Source organism: Euprymna scolopes, chromosome 1 (genome assembly GCF_053919585.1).
Source record: "Euprymna scolopes isolate OS-2025 chromosome 1, ASM5391958v1, whole genome shotgun sequence".
Lineage (NCBI taxonomy): Eukaryota > Metazoa > Mollusca > Cephalopoda > Sepiida > Sepiolidae > Euprymna > Euprymna scolopes.
The window spans coordinates 137,715,691-137,740,645 of record NC_136482.1 but is presented as its reverse complement, the minus strand read 5'-3'; the positions used below and the strand labels follow the sequence as shown (position 1 = coordinate 137,740,645).

Here is a 24,955-nt window from a genome sequence, read left to right as displayed (position 1 = left end):
TATAATAACTATATTTGGACTTATTATTTCATTACAAACACACTAATGCATGAAATCACATTTCATCATTTTTCTTAATTCTTGGATATGTCACTAATTTCGACAATCATTTTTCATAATGAGAGGTGCGAAAATATAGGTTAAACCCATATTTTTGCACCTCCCCCCTTTACTAAATAATAACTTTGATTTATTGTCTAGGATGATTATTTTATTTCAAACACTCCAATCAATTAACTCACATTTCATAATTTTTTTATAATTCTTGGATATGTTACTAATTTCGACAATTATTTTTCATAAGTTAAACACACCTTATAGTTCCCCTCCTTACTAAAATAATAACTTTGATATATTGTCTGGGCATATTTTTTTCATTACAACACACTAATCAACTAACTCACATTGCATACTTTTTCATAATTCTTGGATATGTTACTAATTTCGACAATCATTTTTTATCATTTAAACCGATTCCATCACCCTTCCCCCTTACTAAAATAATAACTTTGATATATTGTCTGGTCTGATTATTTCATTGCAAACACATTATTGCATTAAATCACATATTATCATTTTTCATAATTCTTGGATATGTTACTAATTTCGACAATCATTTTTCATAATTAAAACCATCCATATCGCCCGCTCTTACTAACATAATAACCTTGATATATTGTCTGGACTGATTATTTTATTTTAAACACCCCAATCAATAAACTCGCTTTTCATAATTTTTCATAATTCTTTGATATGTTACTAATTTCGACCATAATTTTTTGTAATTAAAACCATCCCTATCGCCCTCTCTTACTAAAATAATAACTTTGATATATTGGCTAAGCTGATTATTTCATTACAAACACACCAATCAACTAACATTTCATCATTTTTTGTAATTCTTAGATATGTTACTAATTTCGACAATAATTTTTCATAATTTTAGCCCTCCTTATTGCCTTTCCCCTTACTTTAATAATAATATTGATGTATTGTCTGGGCTGATTATTTTATTATAAACATACCGATCAGTTAACTCATAATTCACCATTTTTCGTTATTCTTGGATATCTTACTAATTTATCGCCCTCTCTTACTAAAATATAACTTTGATATATTGTCTGGGCCAATTATTTCATAAAAAGCACAACTATTTATTAATTTACATTTCATAATTTTTCATAATTCTTGGATGTGTTACTAATTTCGACAATCACTTTTTATATTTTTTGCTCACATTAATAACCCCACACTACTAAAATAATAACTTTGATATATTTTCTGGGCTGATTATTTCATTTCAAACACACTAATCAATTAACTCACATTTTGTCATTTTTCATAATTCTTGGATATGTTACTAATTTCGACAATCATTTTTCATCATTTAAACCCACATCATCGCCCACTTACTAAAATAATAATTTTGATATATTATCTGGTCTGATTATTTCATTGAAAACACACTAATTGATTAAATAACATTATCATTTTTATAATTCTTGGATATGTTACTAATTGTAACAATAATTTTTCATAAATTTAACACACCTTATAGCATTCTCTTTACTAAAATAATAACTTTGATATATTTGCTGGGCTTCTTATTTCATTACAAACACATCAATTAAATAACTCACATTTCATCATTTTTCATAATTCTTGGATATGTTACTAATTTCGACAATAATTTTCATAACTTAAACCCACTATGTCGCTCCTCCTTACTAAAATAATAACTGTAATATATAGCCTGGGATGATTATTTAATTACAAACACATCAATCAATTCTGGGTATTCTCATAGTATATATGTTCCACCTCCAATCCCAGGTGACGCCGCATATGCTGCTAGTATATATCTTTCACCTATCTAATTCGATCCTGGGCAATGTTGGGTATTCTTCTACTATATGTTTTCCACTTATCTCATTTAATAGTGGACGACGCTTTCTGCTAGTATATATTTGCGCTTCATGTCCGCCACCCCACTGTTAAAAAATATACTTGAAATAAAGTAATGTTTTAATCATAAACTGTTTCAGCCATTTCCGGGACCGACTTCATATCCCCCCAACCCAATGCTAAAAATATATAAGAAATTATCTAATGTCTAAATAGTAAACTGTTTCAGCCATTTCGGGGACTACTCCATATACCCCACCCCACTGTTAAAAATATACATTAAATAAAGTAATGTTTAATGCGTAAACGGTTTCACCCATTTCCGAGACTGATTTCATATCCCCTACCCCACTGTTAATAATATACATGAAATAAAGTAATGTTTAAATTGTAAACGGTTTAAGTAATTTCCGGTACTGACTTTATATCCCCCACCCCACTGTTTAAAATATACTTGAAATAAAGTAATGTTCAAATCATAAACTGTTTCAGCAGCTTTTCCAAATTAATACATAAAAACATTAACATGATTAGGGATTAGGAAACCATTGCTTCTACATGAATTTCTGAGTGTAGTATCAGTCTCAGCATTCCAGTGACTTAAACCCCCCTTTTTTTTGGTCTTGGTTAATGGAGGAGAAATCCTTTATTACTGATACAATTTTTATTTTTGTTATTGATCAGAGTACTCCTTTTAGAGAGCCGATTTCCCAAAAAAATTTTAACCAACCTCTTATCCAACTTCGTCTTTGTGGGGAGGCAAGTAAACAAAAAAATAATCAGAAAGGACATTTTCCAGGGCATCTTATAATTAATCAGAAGAGACATTTCCAGTGCATTTTATAATTAATCAGAAGGGATATTTCCAGGGCATTTAAACCAGAAATTACTTTTCCCAGTTACTTTTGTAATATTATATATATTTTGTAATATTAAAACTTTGTTACATTAAACATACTACCTATTCACAATGCCTCCCTACGGGACAGATTTAGACACCAGGGTTGTTTTTAACGTGGAGAAAAAATTGTCTTAGTCGCAAAGAAATAGAAATGTAGCATCTAAAGAACAGATACTACACTTTCATCTTAGCCAAAACGCCAAGAAAGACAAATCATTTTTATTAGCTTTGCCTCAACAGCAACACCAATTTTTTTTTTTCTTTTTTAGGAATTGGAATAATTCCACTTTGCTGACAAGTTCTATTTGAAATATTCCACTTTCCTTTTTTAGGGATGCACAGCATGATAACTGACAGAGCGATAAGCGTGATAATATAATGATAATAATAACTATAATATTTATTATTATAATAATAACTATAATGATTATCATAATAACTATAATAATTATTATAATAATAACTATAATGATTATTATAATAACTATAATAATTATTATAGCAATAACACTTGTAATTGCGGAATCTCAAAATCAAAAGGGCACAAAATTAGGTGCAGCAGGCCAGAATCAAGACATGTCACTGATGTTTTACTAATGAGGATATTATTAACTCTGCGAATGAAGATAGTTGAGAGAGAGGATTAATTGATCAAAGCAGATTTTCTTGCATGAAAATGATATTGTACAATCTTAGTGTAGTAGAGCTGATATGAACTTATAACTTCCTCTTGATGATAATGGCTGCTCATGCCTGTTGAAGAACCACGTTGTAAAATATATAAATGTACATTTGCATAGGTGTAGAAGAGCACTTCAAGTCGACTTGTACCTGCCAAGTGCCAATTTTTTTTAATTTTGGCCCATTAGCAGCTATTTTTACCAGCTAAAAACCAAATCAAATTTATTCCATACATCCAAATCTCCTATGCATCAAGTTTTAAGTCTATAGACTAAAATTGATAAGTGTTTGGTCAAGACAGATAAGGTCACTTATATATGTACAGTAGCAGGCCATCCGACATTGTTCTGTCATAAAATATAATATTTCAATTTATGTAGATTTCATATTTATTATTTTGAGCCAATTCTGTTAATTATTATATTGTACCTAATACATAGTAGTGATTTCAAAGGTTTTAAAGAAATTTATGACTTGAGTGAAATCAGCGAGAATCAAAGCCGAAACATTTCGCATTCTAACCTTAGTCATTACCATTTGAGCTATCGTTAGATGAATAAAAAATAGTTGAAAATGAACCAATTTTAATGTATCAATATATATTTTCACATACATACAAGAGCACTGTAAGTTGACTTACACCTGCAAAGTTCCAAGTTTTTCAATTGTTACCCTCTTAGCAGTTATTTTTTACCAATTAAAAAACCAAATCAAATTTGTTCCACATCTTTAAATCTCTTGTACACTAAGTTTCAAATGTGTAAATCAAAAATTGAAAGAGGAATTTGGTAAAGACCATTCATCAGACAGACAATATCACACACACACACACTATATATATATATATATATATATAATATAAAGTTGAACGTCTGTGTGTGTGTGTCTGGTCACGATTAGGCTCTTAAGTGGTCGACTATTATAGAAAACTGATCATATATAATGATAGAAGATGTATTGAGAAACAGGAATGGGTATGTTTGATCTGGCATAATGATGATTCATTAAAGTTGTGGGGTCTGCGTACGTGCCTGGTCCACAAAGTATGGAAATAAAAAATTTAAAAAAATGTTTACAAGTGTTTTTGATATAGATGTACATAATAATACTTTGATAAGTATGTTTTAACTTAAATAGGGATGGTATAATAAAATTGTGGGGTCTGCGTTCACACCTGGCCTCCATAGAATGGAAATAGGCACAAACTTTAATAAAGACTTTTCATATCTATCTGCGTAAGTATACTTTGATAATTATGTTTCAGTTTGAAGAAATATGGTATAATAAAATTATGGGGTGTTCGTTCGTGCCTGACCTTCATAGAATGGAAATATGTCACAAAGTTTAACAAGGTTTTTTAATATAGATCCACAGAATATTGTGATAAGTGTTTCAGTGTGAACAGGTATGGTATTATGGGGTTTATCTATTTTATTTTTACTTTGATCATATTTTGCTTTGGTTTTGATACCCCCAAATTCGAAACTATCTCTTTACAACCCTTTCTTTTCATAACCTATCATACTTTCATAAATCAGAGTCCATTTTCTGTAGGCTGTTTTTGAACCCAGTCAACGATGGGTATTTTGCTAGTATATATATAACAGGTATATATCAACAATTCAGGAAGTTAGTTTTATAACTCAATTGTCATTTAGTTCTACTCAGTGTCTGCTTGAAACTTGCTTCTCATTGTTGTAGTGCTTGTTAAAGACTTGGAGTTTGGTTTATTTGTCCATCAAAGTTTAAATCAGTTAAAAGCCGGTTGGCCTTTGACTTTCTGTAGTTTCCACTGGTTGTATTTGATTACAAAGAATGAATTTGATTTGGTCATGTTGTCAGAAATATATACCGAGCATTCACAAAATAAATTACCGATAAAAGACCTTGTGGTCATCTTTCAAAGCATTGCACTGATCAGATCCACCATGATGTAGCATTTCCTTGGTTAACAGTGGAAAGATAGGCAAAGTCCCAAACAGTATGAAAAGCTCTATAGCCATAAAATGTGTAAAAATCCTTTGAGGATTATGCCATGAAGTAAAGTCTTCTGTTTCATTGCAATATTTTGGAATAATAAAAAGATTTGGATGATTGTATTTATAGCCAAGGGTGATTAAAACAAACCAATCAGGTACCAGAATTGCTCTATAAAATATACTCTCTTTGAATTTTTTAATCATCATTTTGTCTTAACACAAGAAGAGGGCTACTGCTGATTCTGACTGGATTAATACTACTATTCTTTCCCTGGAATTACAATTCAAAACATTTCTGACCGGATTGATGCTATCAATTTTTTTTTTATTTCCATTCAAATAATTTTCTTTACTCTGCGATATTTTTTTGTGCTTTTTTATTCTTTTTTCTATTACAAGACTAACTCTACACTCAAGATGTTTTCTGAAATAGTGATTTCCTTCTATTAGACTGTGTGTGTGGCCCCTTTTTTTTGGGTGGGGGGGTAATAAAATGCCTCCCTAGCATGCCGATCCAGTTTTATTTCTTACACTCAGTTATGAGTTTGCCAAATTCATCTCATCTCACTTTATGAAAATAAAATCTATTTCCCATTGTCCAAGTTGTACTGCATCAATTAATGATTGGATGATTACAATATTTTTCCAGATTGCAATTATGATTTTTGATTCTGTTGTAAATTCCTGATTCCAATACAAATATTGATCTCTATCTCTACTATTATATAAAAGCAACTTGGTGGGTGGGTGGGTGGGTGTGTGTGTGTGTGTGTGTGTGTGTGTGTGACTGAGTTTCCTATGGACTCGAAAACGGCTGGGACGATTTTTATGAAATTTTACATGAATATACACTATGTGCCTGGCAGTGTTCTTAGATAGGTTTTGTATTGGAATGTCTTTGATAAATATTGATAACAATCTGATGAAAAAAGGAACAAGCAATTTTGATCAATGTTAGCATCTTACACAGCCTAATATCTCAAGTGCATTTGTTTTGTTACCACAAAAGCTGAAAGGCCTGACATAAAATCAACAGTAAGTTCTTTGATATGACAGGGATGTGGTTGAAATGAATTTTTCTGTCTAGAGCACATCTGAACCATGATACTTGATTTTTGCATTTTAAACTTTAATTCAAACCATTATATATAAAAAATAAAATTGACAGTAGGTTCTCTACAGTGTAATGTAAACTACAATGTATTGTGGACTAAGTCACTCGGAAAGGTATGTAGCGCTTCCTCTCGGTGCACTGCGATAGGTGCCCAATTAGAGCAAGTAATCAATCGATTTGATTGAAAAATGGGCGATTTCACCAATTCTGATGACAATAAAAATATATATGTTAAGCATCATTCAATCCTGGGCAACATCGGGTCTCCCTTCTTGTGTGTATGTATTTTCGCAAACGTAGAAATACACTTGTGGAGGTTCATCCATAAATTTTAATTTTACTAATAACTTAGTAAATTATGTATCATTTTATTATTAGTATCAGCAATGGAAAATTTAGTAAAAGAAAACAAAACAAATATTTTTGGCATCGGAACAATTTTTTCTGATTCCGATACCATTTTGATTAATCAACACTATTCTCAATCAATATGTCCTCCTGAAAAACGAGCTGCAATCATTTCTGTTGTGAGTCGATGACGGGTTTGGAAACAGACACAAATGCTGGATTAAGTGAAACAAAGTACATTGAAGAAAATATGGATACAAGAAATATAAGAATGTGGTTGAACGTCAGTCTGGCTGCCAAGTATTCGACTTGCGCTGTCTTCACACCATGAGGCAGTCTTTATAGTCAAGGGGAAGAGTTTATGTCATCTGTAAAAACAAATTCAGGTGCTTTTTTTTTTTTTTTTTTTTTTACATTGTTAATCTTTTAAACCAACACATTTCAGGTGAAAATATTATTACATACATGTCATGGAAATTTATACTATATACATTTCCAAAAATGCAAAAAATAATTACAAATGGCAATAGAATTTATTAAATTATCAGGTATTTATCATGTTTTAATGTGGAGTTGGGTAATCAATTCTGCATGATAAACAAGGGAGATAACCCTTGACTTAAATTAAAGGTTCACCCGCTTTGAACACAATATCTAGGAATGTAATTGTAGCCGATTTTTTTATCTTAAATACTTCTAGCGCATCATCTACTGTATCATTTTTCTTAAGTACATAATGTTTTCACCTGAAATGTGTTGATCCAAAAGATCACCAATATAAACAAGCATAAAAAATTTCATATTTCACTAATATTCTTATGAAGACTTGTTTGATATGAACATAAAATGAATACTTATTTCTCTTTTCTTTAATAAAACTCATGAAATGTATCGTATGTACAAAAAGGAGACTCAGATATTTGTATCCTCTTGATGGATAATAAATGAATATGCAGCAGGGAGTTAGAGTCTTACTTCCTAATGAAAAGAAGAACTAAAATACATTCTGCTAATATTAAGATTGGCAGATTCCTTATTTGCACCTGGTGAATATGCAGAGTCCAATATGGCTAATACAAAACTATGGAAAAAATATCAAGGCTTTATGGTGAGTGGCTGGATTAAATCTTGAAGAAATCTGTTCCATGTAGCAACAATGTGGGTAGACTAAGCACTCTTTTGCCTGTTGAGCTGAAGCAATTAACTGTACAGATTGTATGATTGCAGACTTCTCAGTATGGTGATGGGATAAGAAACTCATCATTTCTCGTTCATGATGTTATGATTAAGTCACAATGCAGTTTTTGCCTTCAAACCTGAGTATGTTCAGCTGCAGCAGTGATTATGGAAAGCTGTTTCACCATGCGCATATCCAGGTGTTGTAAGTGTTTGAAGTGAAAAACGCCCTTCAGGTATGAGCTTAAAGCATACTGCTATATAAGTTGAACAAGAAACACATAGAAAGAGAAATATGTTGACGCAAAAACTGATTGAGGTTTATTTGCAGTGACAATATATTAGATCAGTGGTTTCCAACTTTCCAAATATGGTGATACACTTTTTCATTTCTTTTTCTACTACAAACTGCCATATATTGCGATTATGGAATTATAGATTATTTGTTAAGTATACATTCCGTAAATTCAACCCCATGACATTAATGTTGGGGACCACTGCATTAGATGGAGAGTTTCAAATAGGTATGAAGCATCATACACAAATTCTTTATGGATAATCCCATCCCAAATGGTTGTCTGCTAAATCAATCAAGAAAAGAGTATTATGAGGACCAGCTTATTATAATGTTGCAAATTTGATGATGCATCTAAATATAAAAGTTACATAAATAGCACTTTATCATAAAAAGATAAATAAAAATAAACGTTTATTCATGATTACCTTAATGAAGTCAAGTTTTAGTCGAGCCGTATTCTGTAGAGCAACCAGAACATTCTTGTGCCCAATACAAGCCTCAAGATAATTTATACAGAGTTGTTCCAATCGGGTCATATTAAACTGAAAAAGAAAGAACCGGATTAAGTAGAATTTACTGAAGCATTTTTTTTACTTGCGGGTCATTGTTTATCAAGGCTGAGAGGCCACTCTAGGATAAAGGTTAATGTTAGGTAGATAGTGAGACAATATGATCAGTAATGGTGGGACTTGAGTAGAGATTAATTATTTAAAAGGACGGTTCAACAGGAACTTATTTACATTAGACTTGAAAACCACTATGTTATAGTCAGCTGGGAAGCATCCCCACATTACTGTGTTTCCCAGACGAACAGTTAAAAGAAATAATCTCTGCTCAAGGAATTTTCATTTAGTTTTAAACACAGAGAGTGAGGGAAATTGTTGACAACTGTTGTACCTAAATAAGTATTTCTTTCAAACATTTTACAGGGAAGGTGGGGGGAAAGACCTCAGTCGAACATATACCATAAAAGTAACAATGGAGCAAAGATAGACTTGCAACTTCTGTTCTCTGAGAAAAGGGTAGCAAGGAGGAGAAAAGGCCCACTAGATTTTGAAGATGGTTTTGTACTCTGTTAAGATGGGGAAAGAGTACTCCTTCCAAAATGTGGCAACAGTACCCCATCTTAGGATGTATTTGACTCTTGTATTAGTAAAGGATTACATTGAAAGTGAGATACTTTTTGGAGCGGTAGAAAGATCCCACAATTTTTCCAGTGATTCTGGCAACGGATCTGATGTAGATCTTCATTTAAGGTGAGGAGTTTGTCAAAGTCAAAATCTTGATCATTGCCAACCTTTGAAGTGACGCCATAGATGGTAGTATCGTCTGCATAGATTTTGATGAATGACTAGTGGAATACAATAAAACAAATACCACTTCCCTTTTGGCCTTGTATTATTGAAGGGGAAAACAAAGGCAGATGCTTGTTCATATAAGGATTCATCAAGTTCAAAATAAAATAACAGGAAATTTCATGGATAAACGTAATTTACTAATTACTACAAACTCCAAATAACATTCACGTCAAGCATGTCGTCATAGAAGATTATCACTCTAATAGGAAGACACCACGTGGTCTTGTCATTCGTAGTTCATAATTTTTTGTGCTTATTCTTTTAAACCAACACATTTCAGGTGAAAACATTATGTACTTACGTGTCATATGGAAATTAGTATAATTTCCAAAAATTACAAAAAAATGATTCAGTAAAAAAAATAATTGATTGAATTATCGAGTTTAAGTGCATGCTTTAATCTGGAAGAGTTATGCGATCAACTCAGTATGACAAACTGACTTATCTCCACTGACCTTAATTGACTTAAATTAAAGGTTCGCCATTTTCAAACAAGTTCTGACATGAACGTGATTGTGGATGATTTTTGTTAGCAATACATCTAGCACATCTTCTATAGAATTATTTGTAAGAATTTTAGGAATTTCGTACTAATATATATACTTATGTGTCACATAAGTACATAATAATGTTTCCACCTGAAATGCGTTAATTTAAAAGATTACCAATCTATACAAGCACTAATCAATTTAATTTTTTTTAATTAAATTCTACTTGCTTATTTTCCAATAGTTTTTGGTGTTTTTTTACTGATAAGTATATTCATAAAAGGGTGGAGACTGCCTGCAAATTTATTATCCCCTTGAACTTCTTCCTTTGGAGGAAGCTGGTTCAACTTGCCTAGGGTGAATACTGTACAACAAACAAACAAGCATATTTATCATCAAGAATGAGAGTTCCATATAGAAACGTTGTTTTAATTTGAATAAAATAAAATACGCATCAAGTGCGCTTGAAAGCCACGTCACAACGTAATAATAGGAAAATAAACAAATATTTTACTTGTTTGAAATTTATAACATAAATATATTTCAGAGTTAAACTCCATCTTCAGTATTTTGTTTTGTTTTTTTTCTTTTCTTCTTTCTCTCCATGTTGAAGAAAGATTTCAAAATACAACCGCTGAGATACAACACGCATCTCTCTACTTTTCTTTCTTTAACTTTACAACATGGAGAGAAAGAAGAAAAAAAGAAAGAAAACAACATGCTGAAGATGCTGAAATATATTTCAATTATAAATTTCAACCAAGTAAAATATTTGTTTATTTTCCTAATATTACGTTGTGATTTGGCTTTCAAGCGCACTTGATGCGTATTTTATTTTATATTAAGCATATTTATCATTTTTCCTATTCATTTATTTTGAACACATATTTCATACATATCTAAATAAGCGGTTCTTTTTTATTGTAGCAAAATTTAAAAATTGAAATATTTAATTTCAAGTGAACCCAACCATGAATTGTTATGTCACAGTAATGAAAATATCTAAAAATTACAAAGAACGATAAGGTCGAAAATTTAATGAAAACAGTTTTCAAAGATAATTAGCAAAAATTAAGTTTTGCAAAATTGGTTAAAAATTTTGTTTTCAAAAAAGATTTACCTCCCTTTTGTTACAATTCTAACTCTCAATTTTTTGCCTTGTTTTTTTTTTTCTTTGAAAAAAATAAATTTTCACCAATTGTTTTGGAAAACTATTTTCATTAATAATTAATTTTCTAACCAATCGTTTTTCATAATGTTTGGATATTTTCATTACTGTGACATGACAATTCAGTAGATACCATTGCTTTCACTTGAAATTCAATATTTCAATTTTCGAATTTTGGTACAATAACGAAAAAGAACCAAATAAGCACTCAAAAGTCTTTTTCAATAAAATCAAAATGTCAATGTCACATACTTGGCCTTCGGGCAGGGATCAAAGTGTAGTATCTGTTCCGGCAGATACTGCAAGCTATGACTGGCTATGACTAGCAAAGACCGGATGTGGGGGCAACCCCACATGCCTGACCATTAACCAGCTCCCATTTCCCACCTCTCGGGAGCTGGTCCCCTTTTTCCCTTCCCCCTCCCTTCACTCCTCACATTAAAAATTGGCCTTGTGCCTAATTTGCTCGGTGGGGGAGCAAATAAATACCATCTGTTCCGGCAGATACTGCAAGCTATGACTAACTATGACTAGCTATGACTAGCAAAGACCAGATGTGGGGGCAACCCCACATGCCTGACCTTTAACCAGCTCCCATTTCCCACCTCTCGGGAGCTGGTCCCCTTTTCCCTTCCCCCTCCCTTCACTCCTCACATTAAAAAATTGGCCTTGTGCCTAATTTGCTCGGTGGGGGAGCAAATAAATACCATCTGTTCCGGCAGATACTGCAAGCTATGACTAGCTATGACTAGCAAAGACCAGATGTGGGGGCAACCCCACATGCCTGACCTTTAACCAGCTCCCATTTCCCACCTCTCGGGAGCTGGTCCCCTTTTTCCATTCCCCCTCCCTTCACTCCTCACATTAAAAATCGGCCTTGTGCCTAATTTGCTCGGTGGGGGAGCAAATAAATAGCAGCTGTTCTTCAGATGCTGCAAGCTATGACTAGCAAAGACCAGCTATGACTAGCAAAGACCAGATGTGGGGACAACCCCACATGCCTGACCTTTAACCAGCTCCCATTTCCCACCTCTCGGGAGCTGGTCCCCTTTTTCCATTCCCCCTCCCTTCACTCCTCACATTAAAAATCGGCCTTGTGCCTAATTTGCTCGGTGGAGGAGCAAATAAATACCATCTGTTCTTCAGATGCTGCACTTCAATTTCTTGTTCTCTGTCAGTGGAGGAGAAATCCTTCACGACTGAGACAATTTTTATTTTTGTTCCTTTTCTCCACATTAAAAAACGACCCTGGTGTCTAACTCTGTCCCATGGGGAGGCATTGTAAATAGGAACAATCAAAAGAAATGTTAACATTCTGTTATTGATAGATTCCAACATCTTCTGTATTAATAAAATCACGAGATACCTTCACGTGTGCGTGTATTTCTTGTATCAATGTAATTTTGATACTTCACCATTGAATTATTAATCGATTATTTATTGATATTAAAAATGAAATAGCATTAGATAAAGCAAAATTTTTAAACATTTTTGTAACTGGTGTCCCCTATTTTGTCCTTTAGTCCTCATATTCTATGACAAATGTTTCTAACAATGACAGAAGAAATTGCTGTTTTCTGGGTTAGAATGTATTCCATCAAACACTTATTTTTACTTTTAAAGATTTTTACTTTAAATATATTTTTTAGCTCCTTACATCATGTGGCTTCATGCCTTGTCCAGAGCGATTTTTATAAAAAAAATTTTATAAAAAAAATGGAGGAAAAATCCAGTTATCCCAAAAGTGGTGCACTGGATTGGGGAAAAAAAAATAATTGCTTCAGTCTTTAAGGATTTCGGGGGGGGGGTGTTTTTATTTGTTTTTGTTAGCAATACTTATTTTGAATGAATTCAATTATTTATACGAAAGTGTATTTTACCTAAATGTGACTTGGGAATAATTTTCCCTTTGACCAATTTGATACCCCCAAATATGGAGCGGCATATATATGTTTTTATTTATAGAAAGTTTAGATGAGATAAGTTATCGGTACGAAATCAAATAATAGGGTGACCGTTTTAGATAGCCATATCAAGCTCTCTACAGCCGATACTCATCTGTTTTATAACCAGAATAGAAATCATATAGACGCATTACAAGATATTGTGCAAATCTTGTTTTCCTGAATAAACCAAAATTCAAATAATAAAGTTTTAAAAAGATGTCCATTTAATGTTTTGGACACTAAAGAAAACATTATTATAATTATTGAAATATTATATTAGTAAAAAAAAAAAAAAAAAAAGAAAGAAAAAAGAATATAATTCTAAGAGGTAAATATAGTATACAAATCCCTTAAGCTAGAAACGCATTCCCCCCCCCCCAAAAAAAAAACAAGACTACATTTAAATGTTTACATTTGAAATATAATTTTAATATAGAGTAAATAGAAACTTAAGTTGATATTGGGATTGGTTCTTAAATTTGAAATTAAAATCAGAAAGTTTTCATTTTAAATTTAAATATGGAATTAATATTTAAAATAAAAATTTAATTAAAGTTAGGATTTAAATGTAATAAAATTGTTATTGTTTTATCTAATAAAATGGGTTTTATAATTAAAATTTATATATAATAGGTTTCTTCAGACTATTTGTTCAAAATTCACTTTTTACCCATATTAAATAGGGAGGGTGAAGGAATATAAACATAAAAGGAATAAAGTTAGATATAAATCTATAATAAAATAATTATAAAATTTGAAATGTCTTTCAGAACTTGCACGATTATCTCCCTTAGACTGGTTGATTTAGAAAAAGTTCCGAAGAGTTTAAAATTGATAGAATAAAATAACATTTTTTTTTTTCATAAAGGACGCAATAAACAGTTCAAATATATTAAAATACTATATAATGGAAAAAGTTTAAGCATATTAAACTTCTTTTTTACTTTTCTGCTTTTAATCTTTTGTTTTCCTTTCCCTTTTCTTTTGTTTTCTTTAGCGTCTAAAACATTAAACAAACATTTTTTTAAACTTTATTATTATTTGAATTTTGGTTTGTTGAGAAAAAACCCTATTATCAGGTTTGAAACCGACGGTATCGATGACTTATCTAAACTTTCTGAAAATAAAAATATAAACAATATGCTCTTATTTTCGGAATTTTTTCTTATAATAGAGCACTCTGCTGAAATCCTTTTTTCCAAAAAAATATATATATATATATATATATATATATATATATATATATATATATATATATATATATATATATATATTAAATACTTGTCTTTCTATTTTGTTTACTTTCCGGCTTAAGAGAGATTTTTTTTCTTTTTTAAATTGAATTTTTTTAGGGTTTTTTTTTTTTTTTTAAATCTTTTCAGGCATGGACCTACAAATATATTTGCCAAAAATAACTTCTTGACTGAAAGTTGTGACTAGATTTGTTTTATCATTTATTTTAAGGTACTTCCTAACTTCTGGTGAGTTTGCGACCAGAAAGTGGTGACAAGGCAAATCAGTTCCTTCTTTTTTCCTCTCCCCTTTGCATGTATTCTTTTTTCTTATGCTTTTCCAATCATTCTTTTCTAATTCAATAATCATTGTAAAGTTGTTTTTCGATTTTATTTTAATTAACAATTATTTGAAATTAGTTCTATTTTTTTTAAAGAATTATTTTTAAAAATCTTATTGCGCTCTTTTTTTAAAGAATTTTTGAAAACATGTTTTAAAATTTTAATTAAGAATTATTGAAATTATTTATTTTTGAAGAATTATTGAAAACATTTTTTTGCACTTTTAAAAAAAAAAGAATGATTGAAAACCATATTTAAAATCTTTTTAAGTAATAAACTTTTAGTTTATAAAACAATGCAAGCCACGCAACTGTATATCACCAAAAACAGAAATGAAAGATCTTTTAGATGAAACTTTGAAAATGTTTAGCACAATGTGATGGTTGGCAAGGTGTGGCATAATAGCAAACAAACACTTTTATAAATATATATTTATTATATAAATTCAAAAATAAAATTATATTTTTATAATTTCATTAACATATATTTCTTATAAAATTTTAAATAAAAGAACCAATTTTTTTAATTTTGTTAATAAAAGTGCAAATAAAAACTAATTTTGTATAATTTTGTTAATCTTTTCTTACATTTTATTTCAATAAATCGCTTCGTAACCGAAATACTGAAGAACAATAAAAGTGAAGGACCTGATTTTCCTGGTCACCATTTCCAGTGTTAAGAAATATGTTAGATGACTATAACCTATTTTAATAATACCGCAAGATATTTTTATATTTTGTGTTGACAGACCACCGGATAAAATTGTTTGAATAATGAATTGTCATCATCATCAGCAGCAATTAGTTTTAGATTAATTGTGCCTAATTTAGTCATATATCTATCTTTACTGTTATATAAAAGGAACTTTGTATGTACATGTGTCTGTGTGTGTGAATTCGTTTCGTATGGACTCTTAAACAGTGAGTTTTTTTAATTTCACACAAATGTACTTTATGTGCTTGGCAGTGTTTTGTATCAGAATGTCTTCAGTAAGTAGCGATAATCAAAACAATCCGATGCAAGAAGGAAAAGGCAATTCTGACTTAAGTTAATGCTTTATGCAGCCTAATATCACAAGTGAATTTGAGAAATTTTATTGCCACACAAGTAACAAAGGCCGGCATATAAAATCAACAGGTTTTTTGATATGATAGGGATGTGGTTGAAATTAATGCACAATTGAACCATGACATTTGACTTTTGCATTCTTAACTTTAATTAAAGCCATTATATAAAAACTAATTTTTATAAGATCAACAGTAGGTTCTCTACAGTGCAATGTAAATGACAATGTATTATGGACTAAGTCACTGTGGGGAAGCATGTGACACCTACTCCCAGTGCACAGCAGAGGGTCTCCAACTAGAACAGGCAATTAATCGATTTGATTGAAAAATGGGCAATTTCATTGAATTCGATGACAATAAAATATGGGAGAGTGAAACATTTGTTGATTCTCATTCAATCCCGGACAACATCGGGTCTCCCTGCTAGTAAATAGTAAACTTGGATTGTTTTATCTATTACAGTCAATGAAATAGGGGAAAATTTGACTATGTATAAAATGATCAGATGATGTTACCTGAACAGAAAGGCGATACACGTCCATCATAAGGAGGATGACTTCATTACTGCTTGGCTCTTGTCCTGCAATCAAAAATCAATTTGTTTTTCTCAATTATCAAGTTATTAGCACAATACATTCCTAAGACATAAAAGACCACAAATGAACTAAAAATGAAAATCAATGTTTTAAAAGTTACTTAATTAGAAAGTGAGGTTGTTTGGAAAATTCCAGGGACTTTTAGGTAATATTCAATGAAAATGGTTATGAACTATACTTTTTAAAAATTCCAAGTCTTGCACACATTCTTTAGTTGATATTTGGATTTTCTTAAATTTTTGTTTTTAAATCATAAATATAAAATTTTGAGGGTTTTTTAACTGCAAGTGTCATTTTCAGGACTAATGTTTCCCAGTTTTGAATTTTGCAAACCAATTCCAAAATTATTCCGTTAATTTCCTATAACATTGTCAGCATGCACTTCACGCAACTCTTTAAAAGTTTTAGCAGCATTTTCTCATTTTTTGAAGAAAAACTTATACTCGAACATGGAATTTGTTGCAATCCATTTTTTGTAATGATGGGTATCTGAAAGTAAATAAATTCGAACAAGTTTGTCAGTAATGGAAAATATGTAACAAATGCTGAGTTTCATTTGTGAAGTAAACAGTTTGTGATTTAAGTAAACAGTTTGTGATTTAAGTAAACAGTTTGTGATTTAAGTAAACAGTTTGTGATTTAAGTAAACAGTTTGTGATTTAAGTAAACAGTTTGTGATTTAAGTAAACAGTTTGTGATTTAAGTAAACAGTTTATGATTTAAGTAAACAGTTTGTGATTTAAGTAAACAGTTTGTGATTTAAGTAAGCAGTTTGTGATTTAAGTAAACAGTTTGTGATTTAAGTAAACAGTTTGTGATTTAAGTAAACAGTTTATGATTTAAGTAAACAGTTTGTGATTTAAGTAAACAGTTTGTGATTTAAGTAAACAGTTTGTGATTTAAGTAAACAGTTTGTGATTTAAGTAAACAGTTTGGGATTTAAGTAAACAGTTTGTGATTTAAGTAAACAGTTTGTGATTTAAGTAAACAGTTTGTGATATAAGTAAACAGTTTGTGATTTAAGTAAACAGTTTATGATTTAAGTAAACAGTTTGTGATTTAAGTAAACAGTTTGTGATTTAAGTAAACAGTTTGTGATTTAAGTAAACAGTTTGGGATTTAAGTAAACAGTTTGTGATTTAAGTAAACAGTTTGTGATTTAAGTAAACAGTTTGTGATATAAGTAAACAGTTTGTGATTTAAGTAAACAGTTTATGATTTAAGTAAACAGTTTGTGATTTAAGTAAACAGTTTGTGATTTAAGTAAGCAGTTTATGATTTAAGTAAACAGTTTGTGATTTAAGTAAACAGTTTGTGATTTAAGTAAGCAGTTTATGATTTAAGTAAACAGTTTATGATTTAAGTAAACAGTTTATGATTTCTTTCTGATAGGTTCATAAGAGTAGTAGTTGAGGGGCAAAAATTAATACCAGTATTAATACCAGTGTCCCTCAGTGGTCCATCCTGGGCCCAACTCTTTTCCTGATCTACATTAATGATCTTCCAAATCACATCCTTACATCATTTGTAGACATTTATGCTGACGACACTACCATTTATGGTAGCACATCTAAGACAGTAAACGACCAAGTTCTCTCCAATTCTCTCTCCTCTGATCTTGAGCACGTAGTACAATGTGAAAAGGAGTGGCTGGTTACTTTTAATGCATCTAAAACCAAGCTTCTCTCTTTACATCATCAACATTCTGATCCACATCTGGCATCAATTGAAATGAATGGCTCTCGTCTTCAGGAGGCCTCAAGTTTTGACAAGCTTCTGGGCATGACCTTTACTCCTGATTTTAAGTGGAACACGTATATCAAATCTGTTGCCAAGGCCGCTGGAAAAATGGTGGGATCTTTCTATCGATCCGGTAAATATCTCACTGCTGATGCTATTCTCTATCTATATAAGAGCTAGGTATGTCCAAGGATGGAATATTGTTGCCACATCTGGGCAGGAGCTGCTAGAAAGGACTTGTCCTGCCTTGATAGAGTTCAAAATAGACTTCGTAGCCTCGTAGGAGATTTCCTTTTCTCTTCCTTGCAACCTCTATCTCACAGAAGAGATGTTGCGAGTTTGTCTCTGATGTATCGTTATTTTCATGGAAGGTGTTCAACTGAGCTTCAATCTATGGTCCCCCCTCGCAAAACTTTCACAGAAACACTCGTCTAGCTGTACACACTATCAATAATTCCCCCCACTCTTTATCTGTGCCTAAACCTAAACGTAGATTCCATGAACAAAGCTTCTTTCTTAGAACTGCACGCCTGTGAAATTGTCTTCCGTTTTCCTGCTTTCCGGCTGACTACAATAAAAGTTCTTGATGAGCCGTTCTATATAAGTTATCAAATTTACCAAATTTTCATTACTAATGATTACTATATTGTCCAATGTCTACTGTACACTCTTTAACCCTTATCCTTGAGTGGCCTCTTGGCCTTGATAAGTGGTGATGCCTATATATAAAAAAAAAAAAATTTAAGTAAACAGTTTGTGATTTAATACAATAAAATTACAAACATGTATCTAACCCTAACCTGCACGATTAAAATTAATTTTTTATTTCTACCAATTTAAAAAAGTAGTCTTTGTAGATTTGTATTAGCAAAAAACAGACAGTGCATTCATCAAAAAATTGAGGAACATTTCGCCGATCTTTTCCAGCTATTTTCAGTCAGTTGCTGAATGAGTTTGAACTAACTTCATGGAAGCTGCCGGTCAGTAAAAGCAGAAGCACCAAAAAAAAATCTAAGAAATAATTATTAAAGTTGCCAGAACAAGTAGCAAGACAGTAACACAGACTTCAACTACATCCAAAACTCATACTTCATTTGGGGATACTCTGGTAGGCACAAACCAGAGGAAATGGGTAGCATGTTCTTGTTCTATCAGCCATGACCAAACAGAAATCTTAAGTAAATTGCAGTTGTATTCTTAGTATCAACCGCACTGAGGATTGAACCTTCAACCTCTAAAATAGTGTCACTTAGAACTGAATTTTACTTTTATTTTTCCATTACACATTTCCATTGTGTAAGCATTGTGAGAATAACAGAATTATCGAAATAAAACAAAGTGAAATTAATTGAAATAAATTTTGTTCAATTTAGAGCTTAGGCACATCCTGACAATGTATGAGGAATGCTGTGTATTCTCTTCAGAAGTTCTTAACCTTTTATTTTTCTGCTCTTATTTTTTCATTTCTATCATTTTAAATTTATAAATAAAGTAAAATATCAGATTTTCTCTTTATTTTATTTAAGTCTTCTCTTCTTCTCCAGTTGGGTTAGATACAAGGTCAGATGTGGGTTTTGATGAAAGCATTTATGTAGAACGAACTGGATTCAAACTTGGCACACCCAGTATTTTTTGTGTCATGAACAGCTTTCCTCTTTATGGGTGCCAGTACAAAGTCAGAATCCATGATAATGTCATACCACCTTTGATCAAAATGAATTATAAAACCAACAAATTAATTTGGAGATGCAGAATAATAAATCGCACCATATTCGCAATGGTTTAACTCTTTCTACACCCTTCTACCATTCCTTCTAAACATGAAGACCAAACACGCATAAACGTTAAAAATGTTGTGATTTCTAAGTATCATGTAGTACCTGCTTAAATTTATGAGGAATCTTTTCAGTTTCTAGAATTGGATTAAAAAGATGTTAGAGGTTCATCATTGGCTCCCAAAGACAAAGCTAAAAAACAACAAACTTACCTTTTTGTGTTGGATGAATTCGATCAGTATAAATGTAAGAAAGAACCATTTCAAAAGCTTTTGGAACCGCATCGGGGATAACAACTTTGAGTCGATTCGCTGAATCTTTTTGATTTGCAGAAGATGTTTGCTGCTGATGAATAGAAAAACATTTTTGTTTTAATTAATGTAAAATATAATACACTTTGTATTAGAGTAATTGTGACCTAACGGATCACAACCACTATCATTATTTGTTCCATTTTGATTTCACTTGAACATTCATAATGTCTACTGGAGAGAACTTGAATGCCTACACAATACTATCTTCGATTGCCTAAGGTATCTCTGTACGGAGGTTTGTCAAGACAACCTAGCATGAGGATAGATTTAACTACAAATAAACCATGACTAAATATTCAAAATCATATAATATTCGCAACCCAAATAAGATCTGCTCGGCCAATCTACAGTGGCTTATACGAGGAATGCTGCACCTTCTTTAAGTGATGTTATCTCAAGTAACAACATGAAGCTGAATACTCCACCAAACTAGATGAGTTCTCATCCTGGAATCCAGTCAGACCAAGAGACCATAAGAAAGGTACACTATCATATAATTTTCAAATGATCGAATGAGAAGAGAAAAAATTATGGATATAGTTTAAGGTCATATCCAGGACCCAAATATAAAATGTAAAAAAATAAGTGACTATTGGATGTCAAGAATTTCACTCATTTCAAAACAAATTCTTCTAAAACTGAATACATCATGAATAGAATTCCGGTATCATCATCAATTTCAAAGTGGCATTTATTTATTTAAATGATACTGGGGGGGGGGGGTCTTGGCCTGGGTGTAAAATACACTTACATTTATTTTTATTTGTCCATATTTTGTATATATTATTATAGAGTTGTGATTTCAAAAGTAAAAACACAAGTATTTAGGTGCCATCAGCTAGAATCGAAACTGAAAATGTAGCATTCAAAGCTGGTGATGTTACTACTGTACCAACGTGACACATATATGAACTGATTAAAAATTAAAAATAAACTAAGATGAGTGTGCAAAATGTAGAACGATATTTTCAATTTTGACCCATTTTTGACCCCTTTAAAAACTATTTTAATCAGCTAAAAACTCATAAAAGAACGGTCTGTAAAAGTCCAATCACCCAGGAGGAGATAAAAGTTTGAAAATGTGGAGACGGACAAACAGACATAGAGCCTTTTAAATATTAGATTTATTAACAGTTTTTAGAGTAAAGAAAAGACTTTTTCAAATTTCTACAATAAATAAGGTTAGAATGTCTATCATATTCAGTTTAATGTCCGTCTTACATGCTGACATGTGTTGGACGGCTTTTATAAATTGACTTCCAAAATAACCTAACTCTGGCCAAGCCTTCATACCTCTTTCTCCTAAGTTCATTTTTTACCTGCCATATTTTTTTTAGATTCCCTTGTGAACTGAACTCCCTACTTTAACTGTTCTACATCTACTGATCCAAAAACTCTCATTTCAATGTCACCATACTATCAAAGTCTCCTGTTTTGTACACATCACACTAAACTGTATAGATTTATTCTCCCTCTGAGATCATCAGAAGTAAACCTCTCTTTAAAACTTACATTCATTGTATAATTCTCATATCATTTCTCTTCATGCAATGCATATCTTTAACCCTGACTGACCACTTCTATATATTATCATACTGCATATGCCTGATAGACTCTTCCCTTATTCATTCTATTTATTTGCAAAAGTATTTAGCTGACAAGTTCTTTAATAAACTATAGCAAACCAGATGGTATGGAGGTTCGAGACCATTGCAACATTGGAAATGGAAAGAAAGGCAATCAAATTGAAAGAATAAATTTCATTTCAATCTCTGCATATATGCATATATTTGCACATACACACCTGCATTTCTTCAGTCTGACAATTGGCTGCTTCGTTTGCTGCTATTTCCTGGGCCTGAAAAAAGAGAAAGAAAATTTATTTAATTTTTTGTAAAAATGAAGAATTTAAAAGATGATTTCAAACACCACAAAACAAGAAACAATTAAAAAGACATTTTTTCCAGTACTGAAAACAGTGCCTTTTTGCTCATTGCTTATTTTGGGATGAAATCCATATGTTCCAATTAGAGAATTCATTAAAAAACGTAAATAGTTTCATAATCCTTTCAAGGTTGCTGCATAGTGGATAGAGCAATGCATCCTGAAATGGACAAGCCTGGCAGCGAAGCCCTCCTTCTTCAAGCTATGCCATTCAACAGTTTCTGAACAGTTTTGACTTAACACAATTTCACTCATAAAGCTTGTGCTGACCTATAGCATATGTCATGTCATGCCAGTGGCATTCATCCTAGGCAGGTTGAATTAGCTTCTTTCAAAGGAGGAAGTGTCAAGGAATACCAAATTCACAAGTGACAACTAACAAATCAAATTCAAGATTATACAACAAGTTTGATAAAAGTAAGGAACATACAGTCCTGGTCAAAATCACAGGACCACTTAAGAAAGGAAGCGTTTACGCATATTATCAAATTTTTAATCAAACAAATGGTTGAAACCATTGCCAAAAGGGAAAATATGATGGAAAAAAAATGAAATCTGCTTTATTCGAAACCTTAACCCTGATCTAATAATTATTTTTTAAAAAACAAACATTTTCACCTGGTCAAAATGATAAGACCACTGATAATTCATCAAACAAAAGGCAATTATAAATTACTAAAAAGGGTCTCAGTATTTAGTATAGCCTCCATTATTACGAATTACTTCAAAAATTCTCTTCGGCATGCTTGCGACTAAGTTTTTTATCAGTTGCGAAGGAACTTTATCCCATGTACTGAAAACTGAATCAGAAAGTTACTATATCGAATCATACTGGGTTCCATCCTTGAACACTTCTTTTGCACTCCATCCCCAAAGATTTTCAATGGGATTGAGGTCCGGAGAACATGCTGGATGATCTAACAATTCTATATTATTTGAAGAAAAGTATTCTCGTGCTTGTCGAGAAGTGTGTATCGCAGCGTTGTCTTGCTGGAAAATCCAATTTCTTCCACACAGACATGGACCTTCAGTCCTGATAGAAGCATTTTCAAGCATTGAAATGTACTTCAATGATGTTTGCCGGCCTTTCACTACTTGCAACTTTAGGGTCCCAGCTGACGAGAAAGCACCCCAGATCATTAAAGACCCTCCTCCACTATGCCGAGTTGAAAAAGTCTCTTTGGGCAAATTTTTATCATGCCAATAGTGTTGAAATCCATCTGGACCATCTAGATTAAACTTTTTCTCATCGGAGAAAATTACATTTTCCCACTTCTCTTCATCCCAAGTCTAGTATTTGGTGGCATATTTAAGTCGGTTAGTTTTGTGCTGTTCAAGTAGGCATGGTTTCTGCAGTCGCTTTAAATGATTGAAACCCTTTATTTTCAGATGCCTTCTGATGGTTTTAGGACTACATTCTGCTGCTGTTTGGCTTTTCAATCGACTTGAACTCATACTGGAGTTTATTTTTTAAACTTCTTCTAATACGGCGATCCAGTGATAGGTTTATTTTTTTTGGTCGACCTGGACTCTTTTTGTGCCCATATTGATCTGGATTTCTTAAAAAATTTGTGAAGACCATTTTGCTACGATTCACTTTGTTTGCAATGGATCTATGGGGGAGTCCACCCCTATTAAGCTCAAAGATCCTTCCTCTCTGAAACTCTGATAATGGTTTCCCTTTTGCCATTTGTAATTTAGTAAGATGTTTTTTATCCACTAACAAGTTGCTTTTAGTAACATAGAAAGCTTTTCGTATTCATTTTTTCAAAACTAGCCGATTTTATTAAAGTGGTCTTATCATTTTGACCAGGTGAAAATGTTTTGTTTTTTTTAAATAATTATTAGATCATGGTTAAGGTTTTGAATGAAGCAGATTTCATTTTTTTTCCATCACATTTTCCCTTTTGGCAATGGTTTCAACCATTTGTTTGATTAAAAATTTGATAATATGCATAAACGCTTACGTTCTTAAGTGGTCTTATGATTTTGACCAGGACTTTATATGTAATACTCAAATTCTGGGAACCTTCTATATTTGATTGATATACACATGAAAAAAATTAAAACGTTAAAAATATCTCAATAATGGCATACATAAAGATTGATATAAGAAAAGAAATGGTGGAAAAAATGGAATATAGTAATTTTTTTCTAGCAGAAACCTTTATTGTGAAATGAACTTTAAAAATATTTTTAAAAATATTTTTGATTCATAAAATGCATGTAAAAATAATTAAGAGATCAGTTTTATTTTCTAATTGAAAATACATATGCACAAAAATTATAAACTAGTTGGACTTGTGTGAATTCTTAATTTCTCTTAAATTGAAAGCAGATGGTAACTTAATTCTCAGATTTTTTGTTTAATTATTGAAGGTTATGCATAATAATGCATAATCTTGTACATTTCTCCATCTCCTCTGAACACTAGCCCAGTCTAATGACATTCAATCAGCAGTGAAAATGGCAGTTGTATACATTTTCTATATAATCTTATCACTTATTTAAAACTGTATTTTATATTCTATTTCAAGACCAACATTTTCACTGCTGGTTTAATATTTTTAGAACAGATTTCAG

The 24,955-nt window shown here is 31.6% G+C and overlaps 1 protein-coding gene across 2 annotated transcripts in view; it reads right to left on the bottom strand.

Moving 5' to 3' along the window:
* The window catches only part of LOC145272140 (leucine-zipper-like transcriptional regulator 1), a 248,764-nt gene that overhangs the window by 134,662 nt on the left and 89,147 nt on the right, over positions 1–24,955 (bottom strand). Inside the window, exons 13-16 of one of the 2 annotated variants that reach the window (XM_080127025.1) lie at positions 22,233–22,286; positions 20,327–20,459; positions 16,519–16,583; positions 8,828–8,944 (exon numbers count right to left, since the gene is read on the bottom strand). In XM_080127025.1, the coding sequence (XP_079983151.1) occupies positions 8,828–8,944; positions 16,519–16,583; positions 20,327–20,459; positions 22,233–22,286 (369 nt within the window). The remainder of the gene's footprint in view (positions 1–8,827; positions 8,945–16,518; positions 16,584–20,326; positions 20,460–22,232; positions 22,287–24,955) is intronic. The other variant, XM_080127029.1, reaches the window with a different exon arrangement.